Source organism: Bacillus rossius, chromosome 5, assembly GCF_032445375.1.
Source record: "Bacillus rossius redtenbacheri isolate Brsri chromosome 5, Brsri_v3, whole genome shotgun sequence".
Taxonomy (NCBI): domain Eukaryota; kingdom Metazoa; phylum Arthropoda; class Insecta; order Phasmatodea; family Bacillidae; genus Bacillus; species Bacillus rossius.
In genome coordinates, this window is record NC_086333.1 from 21,283,223 (window position 1) to 21,305,841 (window position 22,619).

A 22,619-nucleotide genomic window follows, 5' to 3' on the forward strand; every position below is an offset into this window, starting at 1 on the left:
AAAAACTATTGACATACACAATTGCTGTTTTAAACCGAATATAATGGAAAAAACTTGAGGTAATTTTATGAGATCACCATTATAAACCAGCAGAGACGTTTTACAAAGAAATTATTTTACTTTATTTTTCCCCGTAGCAAGAATCATTAGAAATAATGGAAAACTTAAATTCATAGAATAAAACAAGTTCAGGATTTTTTTAATTACCTGAAAGACAGTAGACATTTTCTTAACCATTGCGGGTGTCATTAAGGTCATGTGGCCCAATGTGACGTTGCTGAGATCAAGCAGTGTAACCATTCCTTTTATTGAGAGATAGTCGTCTTCCAGCAGAAGTATTTCCATCATCATGTACGTGAGTTTGTTTACTCGATGCATTATATCCAACGTGGGCTGATATTTCCCAGGCCGCATCAGAATGATTCTTCTGCCGTGGACGTCCAGGTACGGCAGTGGGAAACAAACGCTGCAATATCAGGCATTATTAGTAACACAATACTCATTGAATGCAGCCGTGAACTTTAAGTGGAATTAATAAACGCTATACACTATTAATCTCAATTAACGGCTATGGAAAAATTTATTTAAAGATAATCTTAAAATACTTCGTCCATTAGTATTTTGGACTTAAAATATTGCTGCAGGCAGTTAGAAAATTATAGTAATTTTAAAATAGATATCATAAACTGTAGATAGATAGCTTCTCCTTTTAAGCAGCCGAAAGTATGCTGTAGTCATTGCAGTAGCTTATGTTACTTAATTGCAGTGCAAATGGTATTAATGCATTATCAGCCTCGAGATATTCTGCACTTTAATCGCAACTGCTGCAAAAACAAGTTAGCATTGGCTCGCGGAGGAAAATTAAAAAGAAACATTATATGTGAAGTTCCTCTTAAATTCTGTGTATCAAATTCATAAGTAATACTTGCGGTTAAAAGTAAAAGTCAATTTTCAAAAGGCATATAAAAAATTTAAGATGATATTTCTGTGCTTAATATAAGGCATATTATAATGCAGCATGTCTACCAGGAAGTGAATACCATTCAAGTGCAGTGAATGGATGGGGATGTATACTGTTTAAAGTAGTATATTATAGTATGTCCTGCGCTTGAAGTCCTTGTGTTTAGCTGAAGCTGATGTCCGCCATCTTGGATTGTTATATCATGAACGTCATCTTGGTTGACCTCCATCTTTTGACCCTGATCTTCAAAATGTATCAAAAATTGGCCTACATTGGCTAAAACTGGCTCAAAATTTACTATAATATGCCAAAATTCGTGAAAATTACTCAAAATGTCCGATTTTTGGAAAACATTTCCACAAAAATTTAAAACAAGATCGAAAGTATAAAAATTTCCATGTTAGATGAAAAAGTTCCCTCGGAAACATTTCCCATTTTATTTCTACAAAAAAAATGCACGAAATATCCTAAAAGTGGCTTCAGTTTCCTAAATTGAAGCCTTAAGCCACTGAGGTGACCTTGACCACGGCCGCCATTTTGAAATTATTTTCATAGCCACCATATTGAAAACCCTTAATTATTATCCCAAAAATATGGGAAGAATAAAAAAATTAAAAAAAACTATAATTACAATTAAAAAAGGCACTTATATCATGGAGTCCTCAGTTCGAACCTGATGAGGGAAAATTTGAAATGACGATGGATCCTTCCTCCACAGGGGCTACTAGCAGGATTACCACCTCCCACTACTAATGCCAAGGCAGATATTACGCCAGATGATATGATGTCATGGTGACCATATTGGATGGGATATTTACTTTTTATCTGCTAGTCATCACTGCCATATATTTTTATTTTGACCAGCTAGAGGGCAGTATTATTTATTTTGACACCGTCGTGGCATCTGCCATTTTGTCGGACATATTTTCCGCCACCTTGAAAATCTGTATTCGGGAAAATTCGGGAAAATATTAAAAATCATTCAAATTTAACGTATTAATGCTGATTGATTCGATCGATTCCTGTCCTTGGTTCGTAGCTTGGTCAATTCAAAAAATTTAATTTATATGTAAAAATACATAATTTAAATCACTTCAATTTAATTTTTAACATTAAAATTGCAAGGTTCAAGAAATAAAACAACACATTTTTTTACAAATATGTTCTTCACCTTTACCAGAGCCCTCCCTCGACTTACCTTCAAAACCTCCACCAACAATTTCTTCCCCCGATTCATTTTAATACAACTATGACAGGTTTCTCTCTCCATCATTTCACCCCCTCCCCTCCTACTTCCCGTAGCGTTGCATTTTTTGTATACTTTATCCAGGGACGTAACTAGAAAGGGGCATACGGGGCTTGTGCCCTGGACGCCACCTCTTGGGGGGGGGGGAGCGCTAAACTGGCAGAGTAATTATTACTATAGATATTTACTTGAATATCTTAGTGCTAGAACACAAAAAAAATGTTGAAGGGCAGAACAACTGAATTATTTGTTTTGAAAGATACATACATATATATCGTCAAATATTTAAAAACTTTTTATTTTTCGCGTACTATCTAACTTGCGATGTATTAAAAATTAAATGACTGCTAATAAATCAATTTATTTGCCAACTAAGTTGAGTCATAAATATTTGGCACACTGTAGTGGAATTAAAATGTGGTAGCGATATGAGGTATAGTAATGTAAATTTTCTTTTTTTTTTGTTTGAAATATAAAATGGAGGCGCCAACATGATTTTTTGCCCCGGGTTGAAATTAGCCCAGTTACGTCCCTGACTTTATTTAGTTTTCAAATGCGGTCTTCGTCAAATAGTAAGCATTCTGGCCTCTCAAAATCAACACCATTAACTCTGATCATGAATCGAATTCTACCCACTGCTCTCAGAAATGTTATAATGATATTAAAATGTAACATGCAGTTACTTTGGCATTACTAGTAGCGAACTTCTGAAAAATTATTGACATCACCCAAGCTAGTGTACAATATACACATTAGCGACACCTACCTGAAAACTTCTGAACTGTCTGTGACACTATTCAAGATGGTGGAGACACCAAGTAGTAGAAATCGAGCCTATGATGGGAAGGATGGGTATAGTTAGGGGGTGGTAGAGGGGGGAGATGGATATAGGACAGAGGATGATAAAAATATGGTGATTAAAGAGGTGATAGGAGAAAGGGTGGTGTCATTGGGTGAGCATTATTTGAGAGGGAGGAAAGGACTGAGTCATTGGTCGAAGTATGGAGTCATTGGTCGTGAGAGAGGACAAAACTAGAAAAAGAGTAAATTTTGGGGAGGGGAGAAGGGTAAACATCCTGTGTTTAGCCTTGGAGTGGTGGGCGAGGCAGAAGAGGAAATAGGAAAAAAGGAGGAGTAATTACAGGACAGGGTTGGGGAAGGGTCATAATTACCATTTCCTTTGTGTTCCAGAACTCCCTTGCTTCTCTTTTTCATGTTCATGTATATTAGTTGTCTATCGTTTGTGGGAGGTAAATATACATCCCATTCGGTGGATTCTCGTGTATTTACTGTCACCTCAGAATTTCTTGACAGCTAGTCCCCTAGATTATTAATTTTGCCGATTTGGATAGAGGGCCATGCTCTACAGTGAATTCGAAGGCCAGTATTTACATTGTTTAGTGTGTCAGCTTTTATCGGTGGCCTAACGCTCTTGCCAACTACTTTATGCACGGGCTGGTGGTGCATACTATAAGCCACTGTTGCTCAATATGTGGTCGATACCGCCTTAAGGTCCACAACACCCTTAGACACTCTCGCTTGTCCATACTATGTCTCTGCTCAAAGTCTCCTAATTTCACGCTTGCATACTCTTTGATCCTGGGCTCGCATCCAACACTGATTTACAAAAAAGCTGGTGCTGATTCTCTCCGTACTCTCATCGGTATGAACAATTCTTTGTTTGGTTCGTGTCTGGCCGGCAAATGACCTTGTTAGAAGTGGCTCTTCAAATTGCAAATGTTATCGTGCGAAATATGAAGGTCTGGGCTCGCAAGGACCCAACAAATCCATTTATGCTCTCTAAAAATGTGAGAATTTTGACCGTATAGCAATCCCCCACCCTCTGATAAAACATGCCAAGACATATTTCAAAGATGTTTCTTTTTTATGAAAAATAGTTTACATAGATGCTTATTAATTGTAATTGTTTGTTGTTTAGGTGGCGCTGCAAATTGAAATATCTACAAAGAAGTACTCGCACATGCGCTTATCTAAAACTGTTTGACCTACTCTTTCGTTGTGACGAACTACAACTTACAGTTGATACTATTAAAATTAATAACTGTAACATTATTTTATGGAAATACTGTACATTACTATTTTATGTGCTTCAGTTGATTCAAAGTAAGAATTTTAATAGTGTTGAAAGTAATGTCTTTTCATTTGCGAATTGGATTTGAAAATGTAAAATTAACACATATTCTGCAATTTGAATATTGCAATGCGTTGCCTCATACTATAAGGCGAGAGATTATTTCCCCATACGGATTCAACAAAGTGCTCTATATTTCAATTAGCATTTTGCTTCGTTGTTTTCTGTAGATATATATTTTCAGTTTTACATTTAATAAATACAATTTTATAAATAAAATTAAGCTAGCGATCATTTCGTACTTCGTAGAACGCCAGATTATGCTGCATGAGGTTGTGGGTTAAAATTCCGACCGGATCTAGTTGTTTTGTGGTCATAGGTGTAAGTTAATTGGTATGTCGTTCTCACAAGCAATGCAGCTTATAAACCCAAGTAACTTGAAATTCTACTGAAGATTGATTTTAAGTTCTGTTCAAATAATGTGACTATAAATGTTAGTATATATCGCGGGAATTCATTTTATTGCTTCTTAGGTTGTAACATACAGTTTAAAAATTTTAATTTATTATTTCTTTATTGGCTGTGAAAAATGTGTGATGTTATTTTTATATATGAATGGACACAAAATAATTCTGGAACTTTTACAATGATGGGTGTAGAATTATATGGGGAAATTAGGTTGAAGTATTTTAACTAAAAGTTAAAAAAATAAACAAAATTTATTTAGGAAACCTTTGTATTGAATCTGGTGACTACAACTTTTGCTGAGGCATGTCAACAAAATTTTCTAGCAGGTGGGTGTTGGATTCCACATACATGTGTCTCTCTCCCCTTTCTTTCAGTTTTTTACATACGTCATGTTCCTGAACATGTAATCCCCACTTTTCTAACAATCTTAGCTACTCACTCATGCTTACGGTAGGTGGATATGATTAGTCTGCAACCATTTAATCTTTGCCAAAAGTATCAAATTGTCCAATCCAGTCAAAAAAGTGGCATGATACTACAATGTTTTAACACGTGTTGACAAAAATGGTATTAATCATTTACCACAATATGTAATTGTAGCTGTTACTTTGACTACGATTTTGCTTCGAACTTGGTAAGTTGTACATACTGATCATCTCGAAACTATTTTTATTGCTGAGAGTTGCAAACAAGCATTTGTCAAACGTATTTTTTATAGCTTTTGAGCATTAAATATAAATTAGTAAATTTTTCAATTAATTTTTGCATTCTGTCATTGCGTTAGCAAAATTATTAATTATAAAAATGAGACTGTATTTAGAAGTAAAAGAAATATAGCTTCGTATTCCTGCTGTGAATACATTCTTAAAGTCAAGCCATACTACCAATTACGTTTTTTTAAAAATTATCCAAAAAATCCAACATTTTAATTTTAACCACGTAATAAATTCTGTTTTGAAATGTAACATATATTAAACAGACTCTTTTCTCAAACATAACATTAAGAAGCCTCTCATATGAAGGCAGTTGGTATAAGGTTTTATAAAATACAAAAAGGTTTTTCCTTACTATATTATTATTAGCAGTATTTATTGACAAGTACACTGAAATATACTTTATTTTGAGTTAAGAAACAGCACCATTTCTATTTAAAAATTTAGGGACACTTAATATTTCAAACAAGCAGTATTGCGATATCGTGGCATACAGCAGTAATAGCGATTGTGTTCAAAGATTTTTTAAATGTGAACAGTTTTAGCTGAACAAGATACTACCAAAGCTGACGCGATTCTACTTAAAATTAATTATGTCTGAAATTTCATCCTCGTGATAATGAAATGTAGGAACTCAAAATATAATTAAGAAGCACAAGATAAAATTAATGGCAAGTAAAACAACATTAATGAACAAATAGTTTAAAAAACCTAAAAAAAAGCCTTCATCGTAAAATGAACTGAAAATTAAAAAAATAAATTAAAAGATTTAGTTTTTGTTCAACAGCCAAATAATGGACCACGACACTTTATAACTAAAAAAGTGGGGTACTTGATATCATTGGTCTTAAATTTTCTATCAGTTATAATAATATTAATTTGAAATAGATTTTCTATCGCTAGTTTAAGATATAGACCTAGTCATTACGAAAATGAATATACTAACTTAAGAACAATAATGAACTTAAATTTAGTAATGGGGTGCTATAGGGGCGCAAATCTGTAGGAATCGAAAATGGGGCCCGCGGATATTTACAGGAGAAAAGGGGAGGGGAGAGTTGGCACGGAAATTTTGCACGTGGGGTTAAACGAAACGTCATATTTGGATTCGGTGCCCGTATGCTGTACATTGCCCAAATTTTGGCCTTCATGCGTGCAATAAGAAGAAAACTTTAAAGTATACAGAAAGTTTTCCATAAGACCTAGTTATGAAATCAAACACGTTTCATAGTCACGCTTTTGCAAGTGCAGGCAGGCTCCCCTTAGTGAGGGGCTTATTAATTTCAAGGGTGCCCGTACCCCTTGCCCCTCCCGGGATCTACGCCCAGTGGGTGCTTCATATCATTTATCTTCAATTTTCTATCACTAATTTTAGTATATAGGCATTACGAAAATGAAAGACGAGAGCACCCCACGTTTATAGTTATATAGAGTTGTGGTGCATTATTTGGCTCTTGGACAACAATCTTAGATTTAAATTTATTTATTCAATTTTTATTTTATTCAACGACAAAAACCGGTCTTTTAGTTTTGTAAACTATAGATTTATTTATTTTTTAGTCTCAAAATAAAATAAAAATACTAAATATTAATGATTAAAGTATTGACTTATTACAAGGAACATAAAATTGGTCATAAATCTTCCTGTAATATAGTCATATCTGCTAATGTGTCAACATTACATGGAACTTTTCTTGTTATCTTAGAGCAATCAAATTATTATACTTGGAGACCATCTGGTCTTGAACTGTCACTTTTATGGTAAATTAAAATTATATTTAATTAATTAAATTATTTTTCATCCGTCAAGGATCGAATCGAGGACAGGTGATTTATGATTTTTTTAAAATTTATATTTCAAATGTTACGAATTTCCATGATGGCGGTCAATATGTCGGCATTGGCTTGCTGGAGACTGGTAAACTAGGAATTTAAGTAATTTTTAGGATTTCTCACCAGATATTTAATACGTTTTTGTTTAAAATTACCTTTTTTATGTAACTTCCAGGGATAAAACCAAGGACAGGAATCTATAGAATATATAATTATTTTTATAAGCGATTTTTTAATAAATATTTGAGTTTTCCTCTAATATTTAGCTAAATATTTACAAATTTCCAAGATAGAGGTCAAGACGGCCGACAAGATGGCGGGCATCATTACAATAAATTATTCCTGCACACTAACAGGTAAAAATAAAACTAATATGGAGACAGTGCACTCTAGCAGACGAAAACAATATGTCGGATCCAAGATAGCGGCCTCCAGCAGACGAAAACAAAATGGCTGATGTGACGTCATTCTGGCTGGCGATATATGTATCTCGATATTAGTGGTGGGAGGTCAGTTTGCCGATGGCTTCCATGTAAATAGGTTCCGTCGCCATTTTTTCCCCTCACTGGGTTCGACCAAAAGACTCAATGGCATAGGTAGGTGTTTGAATTTAAAAAATTTTTAAATAGTGTTTTTATTAATTTAGAATTTTTCCCGATTTTTTGAATGGAAATTACGAAATTTGAAGATGGCGAACGGTTTAACAAAATGGCGCAATTTCTTTATATTAAAATTGTTATCATTTTCCCCCTTTTTTATAGCATAATAATTATGGATTTTCAAGATGGCAGACCATTTTCAAAATGACTGAGGTTTTTAAAACAAAGTATTAATTACATTTTTATTAATTTAAAATTTTTTCCCATTTTAATAATAATTACGGATAATCAAGATGGCGAGAGTTACGAAATTTGGAACATTTTTGTAATCCAAAATGGCGGCCATGACATACTAATTGTCAAGGTTATGACCTAAGTGGCTTAGGGTGGCTTGCTTTTAGTAGTCTTAAACCGCCTTTAGGAATTTTAGGTTTTTTTTATGCCAAATCTTTTGAGGTTTTTATAATTCCCAATTTTTTATTTTTTTCCACATATTTTTCTTTAAAAATGAGGATTTTTTTTAATATTTTTGGCTGAAATTTTTCCCTAAAAATGGAAATTTCGGCGCCTTTTTTGGCAAATTTTGACATTTTTGCAAATTCTAGCATTTTTGGGCAAATTTTTGTCAATATTAGGGCCATGGTGACGTCACAATCCAAGATGGCGGACCCCAATTCCAGCTCCTCGCACTCGAACAGTAAGGCCTCTGTCAGACGAGCCACCCAGTCGACAACAATATTTGAACGGACCTGCCAGACGGGGTCGTACCGCCTATCGAGTGGCTCGCGACTGTCGACCATCCGCTACCCGGACGCCACCTGTAAGTGGCGGCGACCCAGTCAGTGCAGCCTGTCACACGACACCACTGAGGAGCGACCACTTCACTATGGACCTCGACGTACATTTGTACAGTTTCATAGCTGTTTGTTAATAGTATGTCAGGCAATATAATTTGTATTAAGATTACGTGAGTAATGCTGTACTGTTTCAAATTTATGTATATTAATGTTTCAGGTACATAAAGTAATTTCATTGATTACATTTTACATTTTACATTTACATTTAAAAATGTATATAGATTCAAATATTAAATTACTATTTCAGCTTTAAATTGCAAATTCTGTTGGAATATAAATATTAATCCCAATTTTCGTTTATGTTACAAATTTTACAGAGGAACTTTTGTGCTTATTTGTGACTGTCACAAGAACTTCAACTAGCCAGCCACTCGGGTCGCACGGCGAGTGGCGAGAATGTGGGTGGCGCCACCCAGGTCGCTCGTCTGACAGAGGCCTAACCGGAATTACTTATATCTTTATCTATCCCTGTATCTCATTCTCTATACCTCACTATATCACCCTCTATCTTTTTGTCTCTCGCTATCTCACTCTATCTCTCTATTTTTATCTCTCTATCACGCTCTGCCTTTTATATTTAATTCATTTCAACTCTTTCATGCGTGAACGCTAAAAAACGAAAACACACAAACTACCGCTAACCTTTTTTGAAAGGACTCGCTCACCATGTTTTGTTTATATCACATATGAACTGAAATGTCGCTGTTTGTTTCAGATTCTATACAATTCTGTAATGTGTGTGCTCTAATACATCGAAAACGCACGAACTGCTGATAAATTATATTTAATACACAATATTTTAGAACGTTAAGCGCGTCACCTACTGTAAACCGTTGTACTAATTTAGAACCTTCGCGGGCTTGCGCATTAAAACCCACCAAAGTTTTATCGCAATCGGATGAATGGTACAGGTACGCATACGGGACAAACAGACAAACAAACATTAATTTTTATAGGTATAGATTAGCCTTTATACAGCTACGATTTGGTTTGCTATCCAATAGCTTAAAAGTTGGCATCAACTTCAAAACAGACACCCACTCCATAGACTAATACCTCCATGAATACATCTAGCGTACCACCATAATTATTCGAACTTCGAACCATGCGAAGAGCAACTGTCATAAGATATTAGTAGTATATTAATGTACGAGACAGCGACGTTGCCACATGCTAGGAACAAAGAGTAGAAACAAAGATGTTGGAACAGAGCAGATAAAACAGGATGGCGACGTCCAGCAAACGAAGACAAGATGGCATGAAGTTCTACAATTCAAGATGGTGGCCGTGACATCACAATCCAATATGGCAACCATGGTCAAGGTAATCCAATATGGTGGGTGGTATCAAAGTTATTGAAGATGGCGATCGGGACCAAGGTCGAAGGTCTAGGTTATCCAATATGGCTGCCGTGACTTGTCAATCCAAGATGCCGGACACTCAACTCCAGCTCCAGACCTCGACTACTGGCTACGGAGACCCATTTATATACTACTAGTTTTATATGGCTGAAGTTACTAAAGTAATTTTATGTTATGTGTGTTCTTTCGATCATTCTTTCGCTTCTCCATTGCGGAAGATTCTTTGTTTAATTTTATAAGTGGTTGCCATATTTATTTTTCTCACAATTCGTAGAAAAACAAAGAGTTCATTAAAAACCCTTTAAAGACGTTACTTACCCAAGGTTAAAAATTTCCTGAAGCTCTGGAGACAATGGATCTCTGTTCTTAAACATTTCAGGTAGCGCTGTTCTAAGTGAGTAATATGAATCAATTTTTTCTTTAGTGCTCTCAAGACTGTACTTGCAGGATCTTAGGAATGCCAATATCCACTGATCGTCTGAAAATAAAAGCATAATAGTCATGTTTAAAATAAAACAAAATCATTTTCATAAAATTTGTAATACATATTACGCTTCATCACTTGTTTTAAAGGCTAAAAGGCGAAACGTTTTGTGTTAAAAGTCAAACACCGAGAAATGTGAAACATAGTACCAGGTCCTTTGCTAATTTTACTCGAGTTCACGATTAGCTTAAAAACTAATCTCTTATATTGTTTTATACCTCTTGAATATAAAACCAAAGTTTTGAACGCTATATTCCAGGTGGGTTCATAAATGTCTAAACACAAGAGTCAAAAGTGGCGGAAGTAGCCGTAAGTCAGTTATTATTCTCAGGGTACTCCTGTTTTCCGTACCATTACAATTCGTCGCTATTACATTTCCCTCTTTCAGCCGTCATTTTTATCTAAAGAACTCGACGTTGAGTATGTACATTTTGAAGTGAAACTTCTTTGGGCACAATGGGAGTAAAATTTCAAGGCTGAATTTGAATACAACGTTTTAGTGAAACATTGTTGTGAATCGTTTCTGACGCTAAAATAACGGTGAATAAGTTGCGGACTGTGCAAGCTCCACATGGCGGCGTGCGACTCCGGGTGAACCCCGCTGTGCGGGTCGCGGCGGTAGGGGCTCGCTTGAGCTTGCCGCCACCCGACTGGGCACGAGGTTTGAGGTTATTGTGCACCGCGCCGCTGGCCATCTTCGCAAGAAAACTGTGTTCTTTTAAGTATATTTTTAAAAATTACTTGTGTAAATCGGTGTTGTTGAACAGTGTTATAAGAATATTTTTTTTTAGCTGTGTAACTACATGTATTTATACTAGTATAATAATTTTAACGCTTTAGTTTGACAGGGTAATTCTTTGTCATGTATTATTTGATTAACTTAATCACATACCGTATTATAATTATGAGCCCATTAATGTGTGTAAATATGTCGAGTCCAACTAACAACTAGTTAAAAAAAAAAATTCAAACCAATCCCGTGCGTAGAATATTAATTGTTTTTATTTTCACTTTGTGCAATATGGTTATAATTTAAATAATTACTATGAGGAAGGTACGTGCCGTTTAGTTTTCGCGTTACGGAGCGGCGGACATGTTTTCTTTGTTCATTCATCAATGCCTATTAATACATTGCAGAATGTCTATGTAGGCTATTGACAAAGTCTGTTGCACTACAACTCAATGATAAGGCTATATTTGCAGAACAACAATACAGTCTAGAAAAATGCTCGATCACATCTAATCTATACATAATATGAAATTAAATTAAAAACTAATTTATTATAATCAATCCTAACTTTGATAATTACAAAAAAAATCTTTATGGTTTGAGTATTTAAACAGTGAGTAATATTTTTTTTTAGTTAATCAGTGTTAATTGATGAATAATTATTGATATCCTGACCTGTTATTTTGAAGTGAGTAATAATTTTGCTAACTTATGTTTATTTATTTCTATTTGAAACAAATTTTCAGTAATTAAAATAATATTAGAATCCTTATTACTTGAAAAATAAATGAAAGCCAAATTCCCGCGCTGTGTTATCTTGTTATGGAATTATATAAATGGTTTTACTGAGTAATACTAAGTAATATTATAAATGTAGTTCAGAATAAAAGTTGTCTTATTTGTGTTACTTTTTAAAATGTGTATAAATTGTAGTTAGATTTGCTTTCGTGCTATATTTGGGTTCCTAAAAATTATAAACATTTTATGGTGTGATTACTTCAATAGTGAACAGTATTTTTTATTGTAAGTTAATCAATGCTTGACAATAATTATTGATATCATTATCTGTTATATTGAATTAAGGAATAATTTTACTTCATGTTTATTAGTAATTTTTCTTCTTTCTCCTCTCTCTCTCTCTCTCTCTCTCTCTCTCTCTCTGTGCCGCTTTACCCCTTACGATATACTTACGAGTCGAGTTTTCAGTTGCCAAATAATTCACCACATGTACTGAGTTACGCACGATCTTTGTTTTTTTTTATTATGTACCCATACATTGTCTTTTAATCAATAATATATATAAATTAGGTAAACAATACCTTACGCAATAATGTGAGATAATCTTAAAATGTAATGTTTTCAGTAAGTTTTTTCGTACTAAAAAGAGTGATAAGAGATACCTAAATAAACATAACACTTGTAATCGGTGTTCGTGCAGACGGTACAAGGTTAAATCTGGTCAAAAATTTCTTATGGGTATCTACTCATTCAGATAAACTTTAAATTATAGCTTCAAAACTGAAAAAAATATAATAAAAATACCTTTTTTAATTAATTAAATGCATGAGGAAATTAATTTAAAATATCTTTATTTGCAGTATAAAAACCAGTTTCCAGGAAAATAGTTTTTTTTTTTTTTCATAAATTATGAATGGATTCTATTGAAACCTAAAAATTGAAATTTACTACTCCCTAGAAAGCTTACTGTGATTTCTTGCGTTGTCTTCATCGTGTCGGATTTTGTGATATATATATATATATATATTTTTTTTTTCCTTTTCCGTTTGTTAATGCAGTTTCCGCTAAGTTGTTTGGGCTCAAGGTGGCTATGATCGTTTAAGTACATATAACCCTCCTTTTATTAAGTATTATGTATATCAATGTATATTGTGAATACTCTCCTACAACCACGTGATTGCAGTCGTTATATTAACTTTTGATAAGCTTTGCCGTTTGTAGGCCTACTAAATTATTTTACCGTGGTTCAACGTAATAACTATATAATTGAATCAGTTCATTTTCTTTAAATCAATAATGCATTTTTTATTTTGAAATTTACTATTTTCTTAGTTTCTCAAGAAGGCCAACAGAGAGTCTCATTTATATTAAGATTAAACTTAAAAATTTATTTTTCAAGAAATTAAATATTTATTCACGTATTAAAAGACTCACAGAATTTTGTTTTATAATAAAATTATGTCGTAAAGTTAATGTTTGCGTTAAAAATGGTATTTTGAGTATAACTTGCGGCTTTAAGGCTAATGAAAATTTGTAAAGAACTTTCTGATCGGTCGGAGGTATAGCTGCTAATGGAAGAAATTACTGACATCTGTCAGGAACGAGTCAGTCGAGAACTTTCAAGCTAAGCAGTCTGTGATGTTTTATCGTCGTAATCAAATTTCATTTCTGACGAATAATTGAAAAAATAAGTCAATGCCAGCTTCAGAAGACTATTGGTAAATAAGCATAAGGCTAGTATTATGTTTATTTATTAAAATATTTTGATTATCTACAAATATTTAAGGCCGTCTTTAAAAATATTTATTAATTCTATACGAACTATGTGATCAGTTACAGCGACAGATAGTATAAAATAGCCGATCCGATGCAGGTCTACAGTCTGTGGTGCTGTGGTGCTGTGGTGTTGTGGTGCTGGTCCACCATCTTTGATTCTGATGTCACGGTAGCCTTCATTAATTACCTTGATCATAACCTTGACCTTGACCTCAACCACCATCTTAGTTGATTTTGACTCAGGACACCATCTTGAATTCCTCCATATTTTTTTTCTAGAGCTTAAAGTCATGTTGAATTCCTCCATTTTTTCCTTGAAATTTCCACCATTTTTATTCCGCCAACTTGGATATGACATGCAGCCACCATATTGAAGTTCCATTATTATTTTTAAAAAATTATTAAAAAACCTTGTAAAAATCATAAAATTGCCTATTTTTTATTGATTTATATACCCTAAGCAATACAGAGTAAAATAATTTTACTAATTAAAAATATACTATGAGACATATAAAGTAATAAAAATATACTTACAAATTATATTTATTAGATATTTATAATTCTACTCTGATACAAGTAAATTACCAGCAAGTTATTCAATTCTTAAGCATTTCTCGGATTCCACATTTGCTACCCACGATTAAAGCGCAATGGAAAGCGCCAGCATTTAATACAGGATAGTCCATTTCGTCGTTTGAGAATCTTCTCCTTCAAAAACGTGTCGGGATAAATCGCAGGCTGAATCTCTTTGGCATAGAAGTCGCTGCGAATGTGTGGTCCAAATCTTCAAGGTAGTAGTTCATTGGCTCTGATTCACTAATGTGAGTAAACGGAATGTTCGGTGCTCAGATTCACCATGAAAAATAATTCGAAGACAACTTTCGGCTTGGATCTCAGTACAATGTGGCCAAGGTTAGCTTTACGATTTCGTGGATCTTTCTTCTTTGTGTATGAAAACATGGTCCGAAGAAGGCGATTATCCTTCATGCCTTTTTGGGATTCATTTTCGTGGTAAAATTCACCGCGCAATTGTTATCACTTACAAGTTTCAGCAATACATCAAAACACTTGTAAGTTCTGTAAGTCGATGACGATCGACTAGTTCGTTTGAGTCGTCCCAATACACATTGTCAAAGATTAGACCATTTTTTAGGGTTTCTAAACATTCGCCTTGTAACGCAAGTTTACTGAATATTTTCGATATTTGTCCTTTTATTTATTGAAAAACATCCTACATTCAGGATCGTTATTGCGGAAATGTGCATGAGTACTCTATAGCAGTTTTTGTAATCTTGCAAATTTAAGTGAGCATACCCTGCGAAATATAAATTCGTACAGACCTGGAGTCTTGTGGGTTTTGTCATCCTCTACGCATATTGTATTTCCTTGTGAAAAGTGTATTTATGAGCACCGAGGAAACATTAATAGATCTCTGTACACTCCATTGGTTGTGTCATTATTCCGAGTCAGGAAGATCTCAGGTATTGCCGAACGCATGCATTTACTTTGCATACACGTTTCTGTAATGTTTTGTTGTGCTTAAACTCAGTACTCATAAATTTCTCTTTCTTTTCGAGCTGGATCATATTTCCTCTTTTTTTCAGTTGGTATCTCGTCATCAAATTCTGTCATAGTGATAATGGATGGTCCCTCTTTATTTTTTTTTTCAAGATGACAAGGAAATTTTTTTTAATATCTCTTCATTTTACTTTTCACACGACAGTCCGTCTCTTCTAGCTAGCAAATATTTTTCACGGGCAGAACGTATTGTTGTAAAAGTCACTGGCGAATTCTGACATTGTACTATTTTAAATAGGTAGTATAAGCTGATCTTAAACTTTTTATTTGTTTGCAGTAACTTTATCTATTTATTTAGAATTTGAATCAATCACATACATTCTATTATTAGCAAGATATTTTTCCGTTGCCAAGTGAAATAGTATGCATTCAGGCTATATTGAAAAGTCATAGAATTATCATGTGTTTGTGCATTTGATAATTCGATTATAAAAACCGAGAATCGGAGGCCTCCAGGCACTTATCGATGGTAACCAGGTACTTATGGAATTCTTTTTTCACAATTTTAAATTTTTGACCGAGTAATGAATTTCTGTGTGCGAGTCTTGAGACCAGTTTGCAGTTCGTTATCATAACAGGGAGCGTGACTGGTACATCCATATTATAAAATTATATTACTTATGTTTGATGATAAATTAATAAAAATCTTGTCGTTACTTTCCTTGTAAAGAGGCCGGACGATAATTATCAAGAATTATTCCTCGTGCAGTGAATTGTAATACAGGTACACGTTCTCGAACCAAAGACCAATTGGTTCCTCCAGCAAATCTAGTAGAACGAATGTTATTCAGCAGTTGTATGGCACTGTGATGATGCATCGTATTGTAGAGGGCAACAAAGAACCGTGTCGCGATAGGCACTCACTGGCTTCATCAACCTGAGTAATAGGCACGGGAAAAACTTTCCTGCTTGACGAATCACATGATACTGGCGATCTTCAATAAAACCAAACACATTAATACTTGTAGCTCAGTTGTGTATAATATGTCTATGAGGTAAGAAAGGAACACATTTTGTTACCTAAATGACTCGTGAACTCGCTAATAAATACTCTACCTTTGAAGCTACACACTGCTGGCTACAGAATTTTCAATCCAGGAACAAATCGAGCGAAATGTTTAGATCGTAGTGACTTGGGCATTATTTCTCTTCCTAAAGCATGCAAGTGGCATGAAATTAATTTCCTCTGCAAACACTTGAAATCTAGGAACAAATCTGATGAGATACTGGTGCAGGAAGCTGAATATATAAGCGGCTCACCAGTTGCAGGATTAGGAGAATAAATTGGGCCCTGGGGGATACAAAGGTGACGAAGGCCAAGTCTATAGTCGGGACCCGCAAGACCAAGGCTTACTCTCGCTCACGCAAGACTGGTGCAGGTGTACGAAAGACAAAAAAAAAAGCACAAACTCTTAATAAGATAATGATGTGGATTATTTCTTTGCTTTTACTGACATTAGGTGTCACTGTAATGACCCAAACGAACTTGTCGATAGACCGAGACTGTTTCTGGCTCCAATAAGTGTAGGAAACTATTCTTCACACACCAATGATATAGTGTTCAATCTCGAAGAACTGAGAAAAGCATGCTACATGAGTCAAACCAGAATTGCATTTGAACTTAATGCTTCTTTAAGATGAAAATACCTACGATGCAAAGTTTAAGTGCACCAACTTGGTGATTCATTCCATACTGACTGCATATGCTTTGTCATTATTAAATATTGAATAGTGTCTGATTCCAAAATTCTCTATTAAGCTCTAAACGTGGCATTGTACAATTATTTTCCATGATCTTTTTGCAGGTGTGATGGTACATGTACAATGCGCAAAATTTCTACCATGGCCCTGGTTACATCAGTCGCCTTCAAGAAGAGGATAAGAAAGAATGGTTTAAACTTCATGAACACCTAAAGTATGTAAAGTTCTAACAGGAGAATAGCCAAAGCCAAAGAAGTTAGAATAATACATTTTCTGACAGTTTAACCAAATACTGTTGAAGCACTAAAACTCCAGCAATTTCTACTATAATATCCTACTAATATTATAAACGCGAAAGTTTGTAAGTATGGATGGATGGATGTTTGTTACTCTTTCACGTAAAAACTACGTAATGGATTTGAATGAAATTTGGCCTACAGCTTGCTTATAACCTGGATTAACATATAGACCCAATATAAATATTAAATTCCACCCCTAAGGGAGTGAAAAAGTGATAATTTCATTTTACAACAGAAAAAATCATAGGTCATAGACATACAAATAGTGAGTGAATGTCATTTCTCTATATCTGACACACGATCATACACATAGTTAAGGTCTGGCAAATTAATATTTTTCTCCTTGGTGAGACGAGTCCGCTTAGTGGAGCTCGCAGCGGCTAGCAAAATAAAGGCGCTAATAATAGTTTTGTTCTTAACTTCGTCAAAAGATAGAGTTGCCTTGAATTTTAAACGCACCATCGTTTGATGCGTTTGTCATGTCTTTAATTTTCGTTTGTTTGTGCCGTATGCGTTCCTATACCATTCATCCGATTGCGATGAAATTTTGTTGATTTCTTATGCGCATGCCCATGAAGGTTACTGAGATGGTATAACTATCTTTCAATAGTTGGAGCACGAATCGTGTCAAAAAAATGTGTTTATTTCATTATATATAACGGCACTTCGTCTGTTTTTGTTGTATAAGTGCGCACGCATGACACAATTTATTTAGACATAAAAGAGAGACGCAGATAGAGTGATACATATATAGAGTGAGATAGAGACGGAGAGATAAGTTGAGATAGAGCGAGGTATAGAAAATGAAATGGGTTAGATAAAGAGATATACCTATAGATGTATAGAGCTATATAGAGACATACATAGAAGATATAGAGATAGTGGGAAGTATATATGTAGAAATAAAAAAGATAAATAGAGATAGAGAGATACATAGATCTATATAGATGTAGATAGAGATAAATATATATAGAGAGATGGATAGATGATTTTTATATGTGGAACTACAAACATTATACAAAAAAAAACTGAATGAGACATTGCAAAGCAGGCCGAGCATTGGCTAGATAATGGAATCTTTTCAATATTAGTAATCTGTTATTTTTCAGCTTTTTTCTATATTGCTTTATAAAGTCTAAATTATATACAGACCAGGTAAATAACTATAAACTGGCAGAACAACGTTTGCCGGGATCTGAAAGTGATATAAATTAATTTTCACACTTGACATTCAAATTAAGAAGACAATTACTAACTACACCTTGTGTTTAGCCCAGGCAACGCCGGGTATTGCAGCTAGTAATATTATAAATGTGAAAGTGTGTTTGCATGTTTGTCCTTCTTTCACGCAGAAACGGAGCAATGGTACGAAGGTTATTTTTTTTGCATAGATAGTTATGTGCTGGAGAGTAACATAGACTACATAATATTATGAAATTCAATCCCTAAGGAAGTGAAAAATGGGTGTATTCAGTTTTATAATAGCAAATCATAGTAGGTAGGTAATAGACACACAAACAGTGAGTCTGTGTGATTTATCTATGTCTACCACTCGGGAATATAGTGTGATCAGTAGATGGCTTTGTCTTGAAATTGTAACGTCTTGTGCGTCCATCATGTTTTGTGTAGGGGTTATCTGCCTTCCCACACAATGAAGCTGAAGATTAGCGTCCCGATTTTGCTGATGGGTAGCCTTGATGCACCGCGATTATGTAATCAGTGGGACTTTAAAACCAAAATTTCTCGTTTTTCAAGATTTTAACCTACAGAATTGAAACTCGGTAGTGATATTCCTTATATTATGATGTGTTTAGCCCAGGCCACGCCGGGTACTTAAGCTAGTTTATTATAAAATTATATCGTATGGACAATAAGCAACGACAATTAAGTTTTCTTATCAATTAATAATTTTTCCTGTGTGCAGTTTTAGATTTAAAGCGATTAAATTTCTCTCGAATTGGTTAGTTTTGAAATAAATAAGTAAATTTGTATGGTTTAATTTGATTTATTTATGATATAGGCCTATTCTTATATAACCGAAAATAAGTTATCATAACAGCATTTATAGAAAAAATAAGAATTTTCTAATTAGTTGGAGTTAAAAATTCTGCTTAGTTACATCATTATAAATTTTTTTAATTTTTTTTTGTTAATTAAAAACATTTTAGTCACTTTGGGGAATTTAAAATTCTACTTAATAAAACTGTACCACTGACAGACAGATAACGCTATCTTAAACCAGTGGGTTTAGAAACAATACATTTTGCACAAGAGTTCCTCATACAACTTAGATGAGCACCGAGAAAGGATTTTTCATATTCATTCCAATAAGGGATTAAATAGGGAATGAAAGTTCTTTATTTATAAAGTTACTAGCTGACCCGGCAGACTTCGTACTGACTAATTAAATTGCAATAAAGTCCTGTCAAAATGATTTGTAATGTGACATTTTTTGGTTCCTACATATTTTATAGTCGGGGCAAAAAATTCTCCTGAACAGAACCGTCACCCTGGTGATAGGGTGTTGTGAATAAGAAATATAATTAAATAAAACATATAAATAAAAAGATAAATAAAAAAAGTAATCTCTTTATTGTTAATCATGTGAAACATAATAATTTTTATTTTCATTGTAGTGCATGATTAGATCGATAATTAGCTTGGTTTGTAGCATTTCGGGTTCTTCTACCTAAATTGATTCGTCTAATAGGAGGCATATCTATATTATAGATTATTTTGTCACATGCAATAATTAACGATCATAGGTAAATAAACACTGCACAAAACACTATATAGGTAAGAATTTGTTTCGTGTATCAGTTGACAAAAGCAAACTCTTTAGGGTAGGTAACCTAAAATCCAAGAAAAAAAAACACTGACATTGACAGTTTGTTGTTGTTTCAACTTTTTTTTAATTTGATATGAATTGGAGTCAAATCCTTGAAGCCGTATTTAAAATAGGGAAATGAAATAATAAAAACTTAAACTTATAAAATACTTTTGGTAACGCTGGTTTTGTTTGACTGATGTAATGACTTGAAAACTGATGCATTTTAAAGTAAAACAAATGAAATAATATCGCGAAGCCGACCAAATTGAACTATTCGATTTCGGTTTCTTTTTTGTTTATCTGTGCTCCAACGCACACTGTTTTGATAGATATGATTGAACTTAGTACAGAGGTAATAAAGTGCAAATTGACTCTTTGACGTTAGGAACATACCTACATTGTTTAAACAACGAGTGCTCGTTTTAGTTAGAAAACGTTTGTATGGGAAAAAGTAAAGGGCTGGTTTTAGGGTTTTTCCGGCAATTATTCGAATTTTTCTCGCCGTAAAAACCATCTTTGAACTTCAACGAACATTTAAAAAAAAATTGGCCAAATTGGTCCAGGCGTTGTTGAGTTTGCGCTTACCAACACATTTTGCGATTCATTTTTATATTATAGATAGAAGCAGATTTTCAGTGTTGTATTGTGACAGTTTTATTTTTGTATTCACTGTTGTTTGATGTGACGGTATGGGTCCTAAGAGTGATGTATGGGGGCACTTCACAAAACTTACTAAAACAGATGCGAAGTGTAGCGTTTGTAAAAAATTTGTAAAAACTTCTGGTAATGAATACAATTTAAAATCTTATATGAAACTTCATACCCTGAAAGATGAATTAGGAGATGGACCTACTTGCTCTTACCAGCAAAATTAAATAGAATCTAAGAATTTTCCAATGATTATAGTTCATTATTCTCTATTCTACGAATTTTTCGCTAAACATCCTCATAAATGTGTATAAAATAACAATACATGAAAATTTCTTTTAAAAAAAAGATTTGGAGAGAAAAAATAATGTAGAAAGTATAATTTAATGATAATGAATAAAATTTAGATTAATTTACTTTTACTGTAAATAGCTAAAATTGTATTATGTGATTCCTTCTGTCAAAGAACTCAATACAACATATACTTAAATATTAAATAATGATTTTAGAACAAGTAAAGCACAGATACAAGTTTGTCTAGTATAACAGACCGATATATCGAAAATATCGATTATATCAATGTTTTCAAGACGATATTTTATCGGTATCGATAAAATTCAAGCGATATATCAAAAACTCGATATATCGATATGTGAAAAATTTTTGCCACCCCTATCCATAAATATAATATACACACACTGTAACAAATGGTAAACTTAAATTAAACATTCACTTATTGGAATCTACCTTCATAATCCCTGTCGAATGATCAATCATGTAATGGTAACTACCTTCATAAAGCCTACCGAATGTAATGGTTGACTTATTTCCTAGATTGGGGTCATCCACAGGGGATCCCACACTAAAAATGCAGTTTAAATACCATTTTTTACCAATACCAGAATGTTACAATCATTGCTATATAAATATAAGCTTTTAATACAATTCCCCCATACAATAATTCATTATATTATAAGAGGGACACACTACAAAAAAAGGCCATCATCTGTCACCCAGCAACCAGCAATAAATTTCATTATTAAATAATTCAGTTTACGTAGCACTGTCAAGCATTTAACACCGTACATCAACTATATAATATATACTTACTGTAACAAATGGCAATAATGATTGGTGCTTTCTAGGTTTGGTTGTGGTACCAATTGTCGCCTAGACCACAAGGTTTGCGTAGAGAAGCCTGTGGGACACTGCTTTCTTTGGAGAGGCGGCCATGTTGGTATCAAAATTGTTTCTCTGCTTTGAATGTCAGCCGAGGCCATAATTGTGGACATGACAATATGTTAAACGACTTAGGACTCAGTAATTTATATTATTTAAATTCTAAGTAAAGTGCATCATCATATGTTTGTGTTTGTCTATTTAAAATTGTAGGGCTTTGCCCGGGCTGAACACCGGGTGATATATTGTCCGCGAGTTACAGCAAAATGGATAGCGATATCTCCAGTGTGGTGGACATTAAGAAATGACACATAATTACTGTTTGTGTATCTGTGACCTATGGTTTTATGTTTACCCATGGCGATCGGTTGAAAGGTTTAGAAGTTGATGCGCTACAGCGCCATCTAGCGGCGAGTTACAAAAAAATTGTTAGCATAAAAACCTTCTCCATGATAAAAACACTTCGATGTGCCAACTTTCATGGCGATCGGTCAAACGGTGTAAGAGTTTATCGACGACATACATG

At 34.0% G+C, this 22,619-nt stretch overlaps 1 protein-coding gene across 4 annotated transcripts in view; it reads right to left on the minus strand.

Annotated features, from left to right (window-relative positions):
- The window catches only part of LOC134531634 (alpha-tocopherol transfer protein-like), a 288,390-nt gene that overhangs the window by 40,900 nt on the left and 224,871 nt on the right, over positions 1-22,619 (minus strand). For all 4 annotated transcript variants that reach the window (XM_063367396.1, XM_063367392.1, XM_063367395.1 and 1 more), the window contains 2 exons: positions 10,449-10,608; positions 208-466 (listed from right to left, as the gene is read on the minus strand). In XM_063367396.1, coding sequence (XP_063223466.1) covers positions 208-466; positions 10,449-10,608 — 419 coding nt within the window. The remainder of the gene's footprint in view (positions 1-207; positions 467-10,448; positions 10,609-22,619) is intronic.